At 42.4% G+C, this 15,530-nt stretch overlaps 1 protein-coding gene across 1 annotated transcript; it reads right to left on the bottom strand.

Moving 5' to 3' along the window:
* Positions 1-4,493: 4,493 nt before the first annotated feature.
* On the bottom strand, positions 4,494-15,075 carry LOC118779274 (protein-serine O-palmitoleoyltransferase porcupine-like). The gene is made up of 15 exons (XM_036531306.1): positions 14,937-15,075; positions 13,699-13,849; positions 13,262-13,454; positions 12,649-12,692; positions 11,765-11,946; positions 10,818-10,948; positions 10,522-10,542; positions 9,635-9,649; positions 9,265-9,390; positions 8,945-9,045; positions 8,006-8,082; positions 7,836-7,899; positions 6,605-6,690; positions 6,317-6,427; positions 4,494-5,739 (listed from the first exon to the last, which is right to left on the bottom strand). Exons 2-15 carry the CDS (start codon positions 13,829-13,831, stop codon positions 5,638-5,640), a joined length of 1,386 nt encoding a protein of 461 aa, XP_036387199.1. The 5' UTR covers positions 13,832-13,849; positions 14,937-15,075; the 3' UTR covers positions 4,494-5,637.
* Between the last annotated feature and the right edge of the window lie 455 nt (positions 15,076-15,530).

Below are 15,530 nucleotides of genomic sequence, written 5' to 3'. Positions count from 1 at the left end.
ATAAAAGGGGAAAGTAACAATACATAAAAAATTTAAAAGGATAAAAATAAAAAAATACCCCCACAATAATGTATAACTCCCTTAATAAGAAGATTATTATAAGCCAGTGAATAACAGTTTCCCCCCATAATCTGGTTTTTGTCAGGCCAAGGTCAGGTGTTCAACTGAGTGCACCTTTAAAAAAACACAATTGTAAACAGGCAAACATAAACAATTCCAAAATAGATAACTGAATAATGAATGGAAAAGTTAATCGAAAATTGGAAAATTACTTCTTGTGCCACTGCACTTTGCAGCCAGGTGTAAAACCATGATCAATGAGATAAGAGAAATTCAAGAAATGCCTAATATTAAAGCTTTTGGAAGATGGAGCGCTACAACTGCAATTAAGTAAAGAAAGCTTTATTTTGCTTATTACCATGCCATCCTGAATGTGCTAAAGGCCCATGACAGCTCAAATGCCTGTAGAAGTAAATCTACAGCTCCTCTGCAGTATGAACCATATCTGGGGGCTTGAGAATAAATTCAGTATGACTACATTTAATGACTTTTGTTTATTAAATATATTCTATGTGAAAATCATTATTTTATGGAAAGCAATTAATAGATGAATTAATGGAGTTTTAATGTTAAGGTACCATTTTTATTATTGTCATAATTAGACTTCCCTTACCCTGACAGATGCTAAACTGTTTAAGATTACCCATACAGAGAATACATTATCATTACAACATCTGTAGCCTAATGGGTGGCATGTATTTTCATTACATATTAATGATTTATTATTTCATTCACTAGTTTAATAAATGCAACTTAACATGCCTGATGAATACAGTCGTTTGTGACATAAATATAAATACAGCCTATCGCAAATGTGTGACATAATAAGACTGTACTTTAACTGAGCTATGTCTGTATTATGTCTAAGGTATGTATTGCAGTTAAGGATGGGGAAATATAGCACTGTATGCTTTCTTATTGTTAGGGACAAAACGCGGGGCTGCATCAGAACACAGGACAATAAAAGGATTATCGCGTTTGGGGCGCACGCTGGCCCGTTTAGCCTGAGCTCAGCAAAGGTCCGCGGGATGGCAGTGCGGTTACACAGCTGACTGGGCTCTTTGCTTGTTCCAGTCGCTCTTTCGCGAAGGGGCCCCAGTGACGCCAGTATTCATCAACCGGAGCCATAAATGCCGGTTGCAGACGACACTTTGCACTGCATTTCTAAAAAAGACGCAAGGACTTTGGAGCGCAGCCAAAATGCCAGGAACGAAAGGTATGGTTCATACAGGTGGTGTCTTGATACCGGGAGTTTTCAACACATGGGAGTTTATTTGTCTAAGTGACCACGTTAGCTTTTGAAATCACCCTTCCATAATCAAACATAATGTTTTTGCGCAAATGTTATTAGTCCAATATATTAATGTGACAGAATAGACTGTGCTATTTTGAGGAACAAGTAGAAAAGGCAAACTAAAATGTCAGTTGAATAGTCAATTCATTGCTACAGAATGCTAGCAATTTCCTGGAAATGACTGAAGCGAAGAAATACATTTTCAACTCCATATACTGTTTTACCTCCAACCAATTTTCAGTTCACTGTACTATTAGAGAGCACGTGCTTGTGTACCTTTGTAACATATACAAAATACTTTGTTAGGGAGACACTCGAGCTGATGTAATTTCTCAGTTTCAATGTGAAAGTGAAAAATTGGTGTAAATGGATTTTTGCGTTGCCTCTTTATACGATGAGTAAGCGCATTTATTTGATTTTATCCCGTCTTTTTCAGGTAATAAATCGGACAAGAAATCCGCCACCAAGGTAAATTTTGTAGCACCCAAATGTGTAAACTGCTGGACAACTGAGAATATTGTTAACTTAGGTTACAGTGAATTAAACGATCAAAACCCGGATTCGAGGTTTTGCAGTGCCAGTTCCCGTGTAAATTAAACATCTGTGATTACATGTGTTCAGAAAATATTCACAACAGTTTTTGTCTATGGACTACCTGAGGAGAATTCTGCCAAATTTAACCTTTTTTTTTTTTTTTTTTTTTAACTGTAGCAGCCTCAGAGCCCGAAGGATCAACCGAAGAAAGGTGATCAGAAAGGAGATGATAACAAAAAGCAAGGAGGTAAGCATCTGACATGAAACTCACACGAAACCGCTCATGGGCCGAGAGGAAATTGAGAAACATTTTCCCAGACATTAACATTTCATTGTAAAACATGCAATCATTATCTGTACTTGACCTTGATGTGATGCTTAAGTCCTCACATCGTACATCCCCGAGCTTTTTTTTAAACCGTATTCAAAGCCTTTGAAGGTGGCAGCATCAATGTCTGACCCAAAACTAACTGGTCAATCCTTACCATTATTCTATCCATGTGAAATTCTCTCCACATAATACAGTACATAATGTGCATAATACATTTGCTGTACCTCAAAAATATTATGCATTTAAACCTACGATTACTTTGCACAGGTTGTGACTCATTTTACATATTCAGAAAGGAATTGTCTTTTAAGACAAAAATATATATAATTTGGGGTGCAGAATATATCATTTAAATACTTATAATAACCAAACAATTAAACTAAATCAGAAGTACAGGACGACAAGCACATCTAACTGGTGACAACCCAGTGACTGATGTATGACAAGTTGCTAGTGGCCAGTGATACAGCATTAAGTCAAGGGACCTTGGCTGATGTAATTCCAGCCTACTGCAGTAGGACAAGGCCAGTTAAATCTTACCAGGGCAGGACTCCTGGTCATAGTCCACTAATGACACAGCATAGACTAGTCTAGCGATGTGTAAGCTATGGGCTATTCAGAAGGAATGCCTTTATGGGCTATAGGCCACGGAGGAGCCCCTGCCCAAGGCGAACGTGACCAAACTGTGCAGTGCCAGCAATGTAAGGGAGAAGAGACACTGACGTGAGTAGCCTTGTGTTTCCAGTGAAGGTATCTGTCTGTGTGCCTTCCCTCGCAGGACAGCCGAAGGGAGAGAAGCAATAACTTCCAGGCGTTTGTGAAGATGGCTCTGGAAACGCTTCTGGGTTCCTGTCGCCGCAAACGCGGGGGTCCTCGCGGTAGACAGGGATGAAGACTGTCTCCGGCTGCCCATGCCCCCTTCCCCTCCCAGGCAATCGACGCATCCAATCGAGTGTCCCCGCAGTAGACAGTGGCCCGAAGTCTCCGCGAGTCTTGCAAGCGACTTGTTGTCCGCCCTCCTGGAACAATCCCGGCCTCTCCCCTCACTGTTGGCTCAAGTCGCTACTGCTTGTTAATTGATATTAGTCGTCTAAGCCATGCCAGTGCTCTGAGCTCAGAGGACCCCCATGCCCCATGCCCCGCCCCACCTTATCGCCTAATACTTGACTCCGCCCCTTTTGATTGACCGAGTGACGGTCCCAAACGATTCTTGTAAATAAAAATTTTCCTACAGCACTAATAGTCTCGGTGTTGCTTGGACTTGCATTTGCACAACCTGGGATTTCGAAAAGCCACTCAGATGGGCACCATCAGCAGTGCACTGTTTCTTGAAAGTTCTGAACAAAGTCAGATGAGTGGCATAGACTGTGCACACTTGCTGATCCATCAGGCTCTTTCACTGGAACCTTTTATCTGCATTACAGAGAAGCCTAATAGTAAATGGTTCCTTTCTGGAAACTGAGAGCTAGCACATATATTGTTGCACACACACCCCACATGTGAATATTCCCATAACACACTGAAAGGATTAAAAATATTTCATAGAAAATTTAATAAAAACACAGATCTCCAACTTAACAGCAATAACATAATCAGGCAATGGTTTGGATTTTATGTGGGTGGAGGAAGCAAGGAAAATAAGTAGAGCATAATTGCTCTCTGGATGGTTAAAACAAGGAATAGCAAATCACACATCAACAGGGAAAAAATATCACTGGGGGATGCAATCTAAACATGAACAGTCAAACCAGTAGAACCATCAGTCGCTTAAAGATCTACGGTACAACTTGAAGAGGACTACATTAAAAGAACCATCAATTTACAGAACTGAATAAATGTATAACAGAACTGACTGATAGCTCGCATTCTACCTGTGGTTGTTCCTATGGGATTTTTTTATGTGGCTTTTAAAAAGCCCATCTACACATACAATAAATTGGCAAACAATCAGAACCATCCAACAGGCATGACCGGAGAAGCTCATTATTCAGTGAAAGGTTATGCTTACTTAAAAGTATGAAAAAACAAAACAAACACCTGAACTATAAGCTTGAGTGAGACAACAATGACAACCTATCCATGTTACATGGAGTGCCTTCGCGAGACCGACCCAAAGCTTCTTCTCAATGCCAAGAAATAACAAAAGTTTAAGTAAATCAATGAAAACAGTACAAAGTTCAAAGACTACTGAGTAAGAGTCAATTTGGCAAAGAGGAAAAAAAATCCCATCATTCCCTCACTGGCCGATGTCACAAACTGTTGCGTCACCAGCAGGATAATAAATACACGTGTGGGAAAGCGTGGAAACCATGATTGTGCTACCTGTATAATCTATCCACTTTCTCAGCTCTGGCGCTGATGTGCATTATTGGTTGAGTTAGTGTTATTAAGAAAAAGGCAAGGGTGAACATTTGGACCATGTTCATGTTTATAAGACTAATCAAGCGAAAAGAGAGAAAACGGAGATATTCTTTCAAGCGGCATTCAGGAATTTGTGTCTATATTTTTTGGCAGATCTCGCGATTCATCCCACTCCTTCAGTAGGTCAACTGAAGGAGCAAACAGCCTTCTTTGCAGAGGCCAACACTTTTTTTTGTGCCAGGTGCTTTCTGTTCTTGACAACAGATCCAAGATTAGCTTGCCCACATCCCAATCCTAACCCCAAGCATTTAACAAAAAACGTTTGCTCTGACTCAGGGTCAGGCTCTAACACCATATGTTTTTCAAGGTGACGGTGTTGGAAAGGAGTGTCTTTCTTCAGTCTATAGGAGTCCTCCAGTTCTTACCAGTAATCCTGTTCTCTGCCATGGACCATTTTCTATGCTAAGTGCAAGCTCTTCTCAAAACAACCACATACATAGTAAGATCCGACAGAAAGGAATAGGAAGAAAATATCTAGGTGAAGACATGGGTAATATATGCCATTCAGCCTAATGTGGGCTCAGTGCAAAATATGACCCTGAAATAGGTAAGCAGCTCTATATAAGCTAATGGAGGAGGCTAACGGCCATCACTTTGAGGAGTATCGATTGTGAAGTGCAGTGTGGACCATGTGCAAAGCTATGCCCCTCCCGTAACAGGATGTGATCAGAGTTTAAACAGTGCTGAGAGTATTTATGCCATTTCATTACTTCACAAGGAAAAATAAACAGTGGTGGCCACAAGCCCTCGTAGAGGGGAAATCCATACAATTTTGGCTCGAGCAAATGAAGTCAGGTACCCAGATTCTGAATCTTGGCTGTCCTGAGCACTGAAAGTGGAGGGGGAATTAAACTCTTCAATCCGCTAAGTTAGAAATTCGTGGAGGCGAAGGAGTCGACCAGTCCTGCCCTGACAATAGGTGCCTCTGTTAATTCTTTCTTCAACTGGTTGGATTTTATTGCTCTCCCTTCTCCCTCTCTCTTCACCTGCACTGCCCTCAGCGAATGAGGCGGTAAAACACCCAGCAGCCGAACATCACCCAATGGCTGGCCCAGCTCAGCTCCGTCCACTTCTGAATGGTGTGATTGGCCACATAACCCTGGAGGGGGGGGAAGACATTTCGGAGGGATGTTAACAAGGGTGTTAAAGACACACAGCAAAAATTATTGATTACAAATCAAAGGAGGTTGTATTAATGTCATATAATGCCTTTGTAATTGTGTCCAATGATGGAAGGACATAGGGGCTCTCGAAAAAATACAGAAAAAGGCAGCAAGACTGGTTCCAGGCATCAAATATACAGTATGTTATACAGGGAGACTCAAGACACTTAATCTAATCTATTCTAAATCTCTCAGAGACTTATGAACAGATTTAATAGCTTGTCAGAATCTGTAGTGAAAGCTTGAGTGTTCAAGACTAGGCTTGATACAGTCATAGATACACTACAGACTACATGATGAAGCCTAGCTGGGCTGAATGGCCTGCTCTCATCATTAAACTTCTGTTCTTGTGGGATACCCATCTTCAGATTGGCAACCCGAGTTTTGGCAACCAAATGGTTGGACAAATTGAGTCTCCTGTTAAAGGTAACCCCTCTTGCCCGGCTCTGTTGGAGCGGGCCCTGTATCAGCTGGAATGGGGAAGTGAATGGGCATGGCTGTGCCCAGTCTCACCTCATCCTCGTCCATGTTATCCACATGAGCATCGAACAAAGAGCCCAGGTATGCCAGGTGGAAGATGGCTAGAGCACTGAAAGCAATGTTGATCCCATACACCCATAGATTCTACACAGAGGGGTAAGACAGTTAGGAGCATATATGGCAGCCACAGTGAGGAGATTCTTTTAAAGCAACCAGGAACAACAGTGAAGAAATATGGTGAAATAACATAATCAAATATCGCAAAGCTCCAGACCAGCAAAGACAAAATGAGACCAACAGAAGGGTGAAGTTAAACCAAACCTTCTTATTCTGATGACTGCAATCTGGTGGACATCTCTTTGACAGGATACAGGCACTGAAGATAGCGGATAACCTCTTTCGCAAAACTAGAATAAATGTTGACATTACAAAAGTCAAAGTACTGAAAAAAACGAATGGCCTAGGATACAAAAACTATCCTTTGCTATTACTGGTGCAGGGACAATCTGCAAAAATCTGAGTGTGGTGCAGACATTTGCAGACAACCGGCTGATGAGAGTGGAGTATCACACCGGAAAGTTTTGCTTCAAAGTTAGAGACGGCTGGTGAAACTTGACAGGGTTTCTAAAGGTAAAGGCCTTTGCACACCAAGTTCGTATTTTTCATCTAAAATCGTCGCACGTTTAAAAAAAATACGATCTCCCGTTGTGTCAATCATGTTTACACACCGACTCCGAAACTTTCGTCCATCATTAAAGTTTTCGGAACAGGTTCGATTTTCTGTGTTTTTTTTTTCCGCATCCGTCAAAAGCCAAATACTATCAGCTCTGGCATAAAAGTGTGATAAACAGGCTGGTCACAGGACAACTATTGACCATGATATTATATGTTGCAGCGTTTTGAGGCTGTGCCCTGAATATCCCCGGATCCAGTCGAAAAGGCTGATCACCTAGCGCGCACCTTTCCGATGGCACAATTTGGATTGCCTATTAAACTCATGAAGAGTGTGTGTGTGTGTGTGTGTGTCCCTACCTTAGACATACTGCCAGCCACTGTTCAGGATAAATTGGATGGCGGAAATTGGTGGTCTTCTTTTTAATATGTGGTTCCAGTATTGCTAGCAGTGTATCAAACTGGACCAGTGACATCCTGAAATAGACCTGGAAATGATCGGGATAATTCCGCAGCGCCTTTATCAGCAGGTGAACTCTCCTTCCTCTTGACGCATTCTCAGAATTGGATGGACCCAATATTTTCTTTTTCAAAATCATCCTCGCTGATTCCTCGACTCCATTTTGTCTCGTACTGCGAATTTTCGCAACGAATAGAATAATAAAACGCATCGGACTCAGCGTGCAAGGTTTCTGTGCATAACTTTTTTTTATAGGATGACGGATTAAAAAAACGCATACGAAAAAAAACGGACTTGGTGTGCAAAGGCTTTAACACATTATAGGATTGTTCGAGACCTAACCAACAGAGGAATCTCAAGATTACAGATAAAGATGGCCAGAGTGGAAACTGAATGATAAATGAGGCTACAGACTCTCACCATGCTCCACATAGGTGATGAATCCCAGAGACAGAAGCACAGCCCCGAGATGGAAGCTGAGGCCCTGCAGGAAAGAGACGTGTTTGAGATCATCAAAGCACATCAGAGCACATCAACTACGATGAAACAGTCCTCACAAGAACACAAGCCCACACAAGAAGCATACTCACATGCAAAAGGGCGCTGGCTGTGTAAGTCACCAGGATGGCAGGAAAGGTTCCAAGTTTGAGAGCACTTTTGAAAACATCTGTGCAATATAAAACAGCAATTAGCAGGCTTAAGGGATAAAAAAATAAACTACGGGTACATCTGTAAACCCCTCTTCCTTCTGTTAAATGAGCAACTGTGCAGAACTGCAAGTCTGTCCACACCAAGTCATGACACACTACACATGGGGATGCAAACCTACTGACTGAGAAATTCTTTTTTTGCTGAGACTTGCAATAAGCTGTCAAAAAAAATAAAATTCAGCAAAGCATACATTTTAAAAAACATGCTTTAACAGCAAAGTATTTTTAACATGTTCAAACTACCGTAAGCTACACACTGTAAAGCATTACCATTATGAAACCGGGGAAACTGATAAGTGTTTTATTGATCGAGAAACTGTTTTTTTTTTTAGAGAAGACATTAAGCACAGATCTCGTCTGGCTACAGTAATTAAAGATCACATGGCATTTATTGGAAGGAGAGGTGTGTTTTTAAGTGCTCTTGTGATAAGGAAACTGCTCTGTTGTAGTTTCTGTCTATTAGACTAAACATTAAGTACAGGTCCTCAGCCCTCTCTGCCTTCGGCCATTAATTCCCTTGGCACTTCTTGCCAAGTCTTTAGCCTGGTGTCCTCACTAAATTCCAAAACCAGGCTCCTCAGTCTGTCCCGACCTAATAAATTTCTTCAGTTGCTTGGCTACATAAAACTTCTTTTCCTCTCTACCCCTACTCCTCAGTTTGTGCTCGTAACAGGATTCTCCACTGCAAGTTGCACTGAGAAAGTCAATAAATCAAATAGAACTGAGCCAATGAAAAGCCCTAGGATTTTCTTCTAAGCTAAAACATGGCCACGCTGAATGGACACTTCTGAAAAAAAACCCAGTTTACATAGCCCTTACAGGTGTTGAGCCAACGAGACATGGGTAGATTCCATGAGGTCACAACCTCCACCATGGACCTGGGAAACTCCACGTTGAGTGGCCTGGCTACGGTCATATCCCTGGAGACAGTCAGATATGTTTACTGCTTAACAGAGTGCATTCTCACACAAGGACATGGGCACATACGTCCAAAGAAACAGAAAGAAAAGAGACATAGCAGATGGGGAGGGTAAACTCACACTCTGTTTGATCTGACACACAAAGACAAAAACAAACGTGCACACAATGTCTGAACTGACACACGTTTGTTTGCGCAAACTTGCTGTGTTTGAACTGACCACTTGACATTGTCCTTCTCCTCAGTGAAGCCCGCTCCAGCCAGCGTGTTGGTGGTCTCGCTCAGGTAGCTAACGAAGTAGTTGCTGAAGTGGAAGGACACGGCATTCTCATAGGCATGGAGCCACCTGCACCCAAACAGGAGAGGAGACGGAGAGCATTTAGAGAATAACTCCTGTTACTAGGGGATACAACGACCTCCTCAAAGCAAACACACTGATGACACAATGACTTCACAATGATCTCCCACAACAATAGCAGTTAAAAGCTGGCAAGACATACCAGCTAAATGAGGAAACACACTGAAAGGACTGCACTTCACTCCAAATCCTCATTCATAGAAATGACAATAAAAAGAAAAGGAAAGCATACCTTGCTATGGTGCCTCTGTGAAGCAGAAATTGAAAGAGAAATTGGGGAGGTCAACATGTGCTAAAATGATCGCCTGTATGTATGCCAAGTTCAGGCCAGTTTTACTGGACTTCTGCTCATGCCTGTTCATCTTTCATTGGCAAACAATACTGAGAGGCTTTCTTGACAATCAATGCAAACTGTCACCCAGGACTAAGTCATCACATCTCCACTGCCTTCTGTTAGAGGGCAGAGGGTGACAGACAAAGCATGACAAAATGTGCTTATGCAGAACGATACGATTTGATGGACACAATTTGATACCAGTCAAGCAAAAGAGAGGTTTGGTAGAGTAAACAAATCAATTCCTCCGGGCATCTGAATGGGAGGCCAAACAAGTTTAATTGTTACATTGTAGTTTATCATTTCCGAATGTTTCATGCATCGCCAGTTAAATTTAATTAACTGTGTTGAATAGGATTCTGAGCAAAATACCTCATAGCCCTAAGCAAGAAAAGTAGTTACAGCTAGCTCAATCGCTAACTATTACTAATTAATTTTTAATTAATATGCATGGCAACTACCCACACTCATCTCTGCATCAAACATCTCTGGATAAGCAATAAAGTAGTTCCAAAAATTTTTTTTCAGTTCCAGACATGACATTGGATATTTTAAATAAAGTTCAAATAAGACCTATAACTACAAAAAAGGACCACCACTGTGGATCACCGTTTCAGACGGTGACAGTTGCGTGGCTCAAAGGTTTACTCCAGCTACCTGATTGGATTAGAGATCCTGTCTGCTCCGTGGTACTGAAATCATGTGGAATGAGAGGGGGGGACTGTGACGTGGACAGGGAAACGGCTCGGGAAACAGCATGGGTTAACTGCGCTGTGAAGGATTACCTGTTTTTCCGTTTCTTTTTGCTGAGGCCAAGCAGGCACGAAGAAAGCAGAAAAGAAACCGATCACACAGGAGAATTGGGAAAGTAAGAGCAGATACCACATAGAGGCTAACTTGTCACAAAACCAGCCTAGCTTATCTTCCCTTTCCTACGCCAGCGCACTGTGACATTGTGCAGGGCAATTCAGAAATGCTTCCTCACAATGCAGATGTGCCTAACAGCCTGCCCCAGCAACCACTGTTCCAGCCTTCTCTCCAGCACCCTGCTCTGCAGAGGAGCACTGGGACTGGCACTTACTTGCGCAGCAGCCTGTCCCCGTAGATAGGGATGATGTAGGGGAAGAGATAGGGTGCGATGCAGTTGGAGATGACCAGGCACACCTGGCACTTGACCCAGCTGGCACACACCTTCAACAACCAGGAGAAGCTCTGGGGAAACAACCGCGGGCCTTCACTGCCTGAGCTGACACTCGTATTCTTTGGCACTAAAGCACAAACTCCCTTAGGCCTCTGTTTTCAAAAGCTGTGCCCACACTGGAGTGCTCAAACGAATATCAATAATGAATGCTTGCCTGCTCTGTGAATATTAACAAAGAAACACACGGACGTTGAATAGCAATTTAAAGCATTTATGAGCTCTTGTTGACTGCAGTGGTACATAAATGCTAGCTAAAAGAAACACTCACTCTGTGGCACAGAATGTTGAACATTTCATTTTTTTCTGTCACTTCACATTAGGTGTGTCCCACCTGATGGACTAATATTTCTTGTTTAAGGTGCCATGTACAGCCTTACTATGAGAGTCTATCAAACGTGCTACTTATAACAGAAATTAGAAACTGATGTTAAGGAGAAATAAGACACTAAGCTCATCAAACCATGCACAAAATAAAACTTTGTTACATTTCGAAAGTGTTTTAGTATTTTTTCCCCATCTTAAACATTTCACTAATATAACAGAAACAGGTTGCCAATCTGCATTCTCAAGCTGTCATCAGATATCGTTATGGCAATGTAAAAAAGACATATCTACAGTAATGGACTTTATTAACGATAAAAACGGAGAACCTGCAAGGGTTTCTTTGTTGAATTGAAGATGGGTAAGCTTTGTTCCATTGCTTTCATCAAAGCAGTTGCTGTGAGAAAATGGCTCAGAAGCTCAGGAAAACCCTAGAATCATGTGACCTCACTGCTGTATCACCACATACATAGGTGTGCAGTGGGCGTTTGGAATCCTGGGCTCACCAGCTTTCGGCTCTCGATGGCCTCTTTGTAGCTGTTGAAGCTGATCCATGGGCCGAAGATGACCGTACCCACAAAGTAAATGTACCCCATGAACTCCACAGGGGATGGTACAGTGGGCACCACGCCTCTGTCCAAGTCAAAGGCCAGGGAGATCGCCTTCATGGCCACCACCATCTGAGAGCCTTTGATAAGCAGAGACACCAATGGGAATGTGAAGCTTATCATACAGGCTACAGCACTGGTATTAACATATTCACAATAGGGATGTTAAATCCAAGATTTGAAATCAAGTCAAGAGAGTCCTCATTCTAAGCTTAAATCATTCTGTCACCTCCCTAGGAGACCAGGAACCTTTTAGTAATTACTGTGTGCTATTGGAAGAACATCAGTACGTAAGTGTAACGAGGGTTCTCGTAATTATGTTCTTATGTAGTTCCAACAGTAAGCAGTAATTCAACCCATCTGAGTTGATCCTTATGCTCATGGTCTGTTAGGTATCTAGTGCCATGCCAATCCTGATCTTGAACACTCTGCTAGATATGGCTTGGTCTAACTCTGTTGCTCATTCAGCTTCAATGGATATACTTCTGTTCTCTTGTGCTGGAAATTGCTCTGGATAAGTGTGTCTGCTAAATAAATGTAAGGCAATGTAATGGAATGCCATGTAATGTAACACATAATGAATTACAGTGAAAATGAAGAGCCCAAAAGGGCTGACTCTCAGAGGGTCAATTCTCAGTATTAAACCTCTCATGTAACATTCTTCCAACAGCAAGCACTAATGATTTATTCGTGTAACATCCCTGCCAAAGCATCCATATCCAAAGATATTCCAAGAGAAAATACTGAAGTGAGTGACCCTGAAAGGGTATACAGTATCTCACCTCTCATTTTATGCCAGGTGGTAGTGTCCATCATATGCAGTTCTCTGAAATTAAATTGTGGGGGAAAAAAATCCAAAGATCAGAGCAGGACTTTCAGCAGGGCGAATTTATCCCAGTGGGAAGCAAATGTTTTAAAGCTTCAGGTGAGAAATAATATAAGTCTGACACTTTCCCCAGGCATTGCCGGTTGTTCCTATTTTCACTCTTTTCTTAGGGCTGCAGAGCACCATGCTAACCCCTACCCCTTTTCCTTTATTTTACATAAATATACATGTTGATGATTCTTTTATTGCATTATTATGTCATCTTTATACCACAGTCAATAATGCAATAGTTTTCTTTCTTGGAGAAAAAATTCACGTGTTTTCATAATCAGTCCAGCGTTTGTAGAATAACTCACTTAACCTCAGTGAATGGTACTTACATCTCTATATCTACGGCCTATGCACAGTATCCATATATAATCCTTTAATGCATATATGAATGTGTATATAAAAATGTAACTAAAACGAGATTGCCCCTGTGACTCATTAGCACTTTTCCAAAATTCAGGCACCTGCAGGATGACACTATGCCCCCCCCCCCCCCCCCTGCCCCCAGCTGCAGAGCCTACCCCATGAGCAGGTAGATGAGTATGGTGACGGACAGGAAGGTCCCGCGGCTGTGAGAGTGCCGGCACAGGAAGAGGATGAGGTAGCAGAGCAGGCTCAGCAGCACCACCCACACCATGTGCAGCTCGAAGAACAGGTACAGGGAATAGAAGCCCCCGGCGACTGTGCTCAGATGCTTGACATAGGACGGGAGACCTGGTGACGCGGTGTAGAACAGCAGTACTGTTAGCACGCTAACGTTAGAGACAAGCCAAAGCCTGCCCCATTTCAGACGGACTGATGCTGAGGTCAAGCCTCTGCATCCAAGTCTTTTAAATTTGATGGCAAGCTGACATATGACAAATGAAGGCAGGACTATGGACATAACCAGACCATGCAAAGTGTGGGTATCATTTATTTATAGATTTGCATCACTTTTATATGCAATGCTTGGGCTCACCTAGTCTCCAGAGAAGCCGACACAGCAAACAGATAACCAGCAGCTGCCAAACCTGCTCCAGACCTTGCTGTGCTGTGGGGAGCAGGCATCCCTCCGCAAGCTCCTGGAAGAACTCCTGTCTACTTAATGCCATAACACCGTCCTTGAGACCCTGTGCAGACAGAGGTCACGTGTACAAAGACAAGAACAAAAACCTATTGTTGAGAGCGTGCCATAATCATCTACTGCATATGACCAATTGTACAGTCACTTTTTGCTGCATGCATCCAATGATCAGTCTGCAGAGGATATTCTCACGTCTTAAAGAGCATACACTACAAGTTCCATAGTCCACTGCGGGTACAAGCTGCTGTGAACATCTGTACAGCCCCACTGCAGAGGCGAAATTTAAGCATAGGACTGCCGTACGCAACCATCGCCTGGTTAAGTCCCATGGTAATCTTGATGAATGTCAAGTAGAAGACCCCTGACCAGTTAGCTGGCCAATACGTAAACGAAAAAATATTTATCTTAAAAAAAAAAAAAAAAACTCAAGAAAAAAAAAGACAAGCTAGCTATCCAGTGAGCGAGCAGAACCAGAATTCATAGCGTTTAGCCTGAGGTCATGAAATTAAGAAAATGCAACCGTTCAGATCATATGCTTTGAAATACCCGTTTGTGTCAATGTAGCTGGCTAAATGGTTCTGTAGGTCATACGTTTAATTTCTGACTTAAGTTATCTAACGTTTGCTGGCTACTAGATGCCGTTGCGAAAGAATTTATCCAGCAGTAGCTAGCTAGCTAGCTCACGTATGCACCATTTTCCCTTCGGTAGCTAGCTAACTGAAAATAGTTGATCTGTCAAGAGGGTGATGCATTTACCCTCGACAGTGCTTGAGGCGAGCTCCATAGCATGCTCAGCAAGTTTCACTTGCCTTAAATGATTAGCTTTCCACCTAACTAAGCACTACTTTAACTTAGCTTCATGGAATCACCAGCTCGGTAGCTGGCTACTTAAAAAGGGTACTGTGCGCAGCTCGGTAGCTAGCTAAATGCTTGTTTCGGTTCAAAGCTCATAAGTGCCGAGGCAACAATATTGGCTGTCCCCGTCAGTTCACACTACTCCTCCGAGAAAAATGTAGCTAGCTCTCCAGCTCCTACAAGAAAATTCACTGTGGCTAACTAGCTAGCTGGCTAGATCACCACAAACTCCTAAAGCAGGCTACATGTTTTGGCCGAAATTCAAATGATTCACTTACCCGTGTCAGTTTTTCGGTCAGCTTCTAGGAAGCGGCTTCCACGAGCCAATCCTGCACTCCGGTGTTTAATGCACAAGCGGTCCAGATGTTCCTAATCTTCGATTCCCATTGTTACCAACCGCATCACAACCGCTCCTGCCATTCCTGTACAACGTAGATGAATGGGGAGCATTCGATCCAATCAGGTACATTCCTTGACAGCCTCAACCAATCCCATGACGCGAGGAGGCAGGGAATAGCCATTCGATGTTTAAGGATACCGTAGGAGCTGTCCAATCAACTGAAAGAAGTTGTGAGAAGACCGCAACTCTAGATGGGCACGGAAGAGGTAAACGGCGACCGTATAATTTGACAAGAACCAGAAATGAGCGTTTGGATAGGTTTATTCTTGTGTCAGTGTAGAACGGGAGGACTTGACCTTAAAATGAAGGGATTATACGTCATTCGTTTGATTAGTTTTCATTTATTGGGTAGCTTCAGTGTCTTCTCATATTGCGGTCGTTTCCAAATGAGCTTGGTTCGATTTGTATTCATTCATTAATTACTCTTACTTACACATATACCCACTGCCTCTGGATGTGTCAAGAGTGGTTT

The sequence above is a fragment of the Megalops cyprinoides genome, chromosome 6 (assembly GCF_013368585.1).
Source record: "Megalops cyprinoides isolate fMegCyp1 chromosome 6, fMegCyp1.pri, whole genome shotgun sequence".
NCBI classification, from domain to species: domain Eukaryota; kingdom Metazoa; phylum Chordata; class Actinopteri; order Elopiformes; family Megalopidae; genus Megalops; species Megalops cyprinoides.
This window is presented reverse-complemented; position numbering and strand designations above follow the sequence as displayed.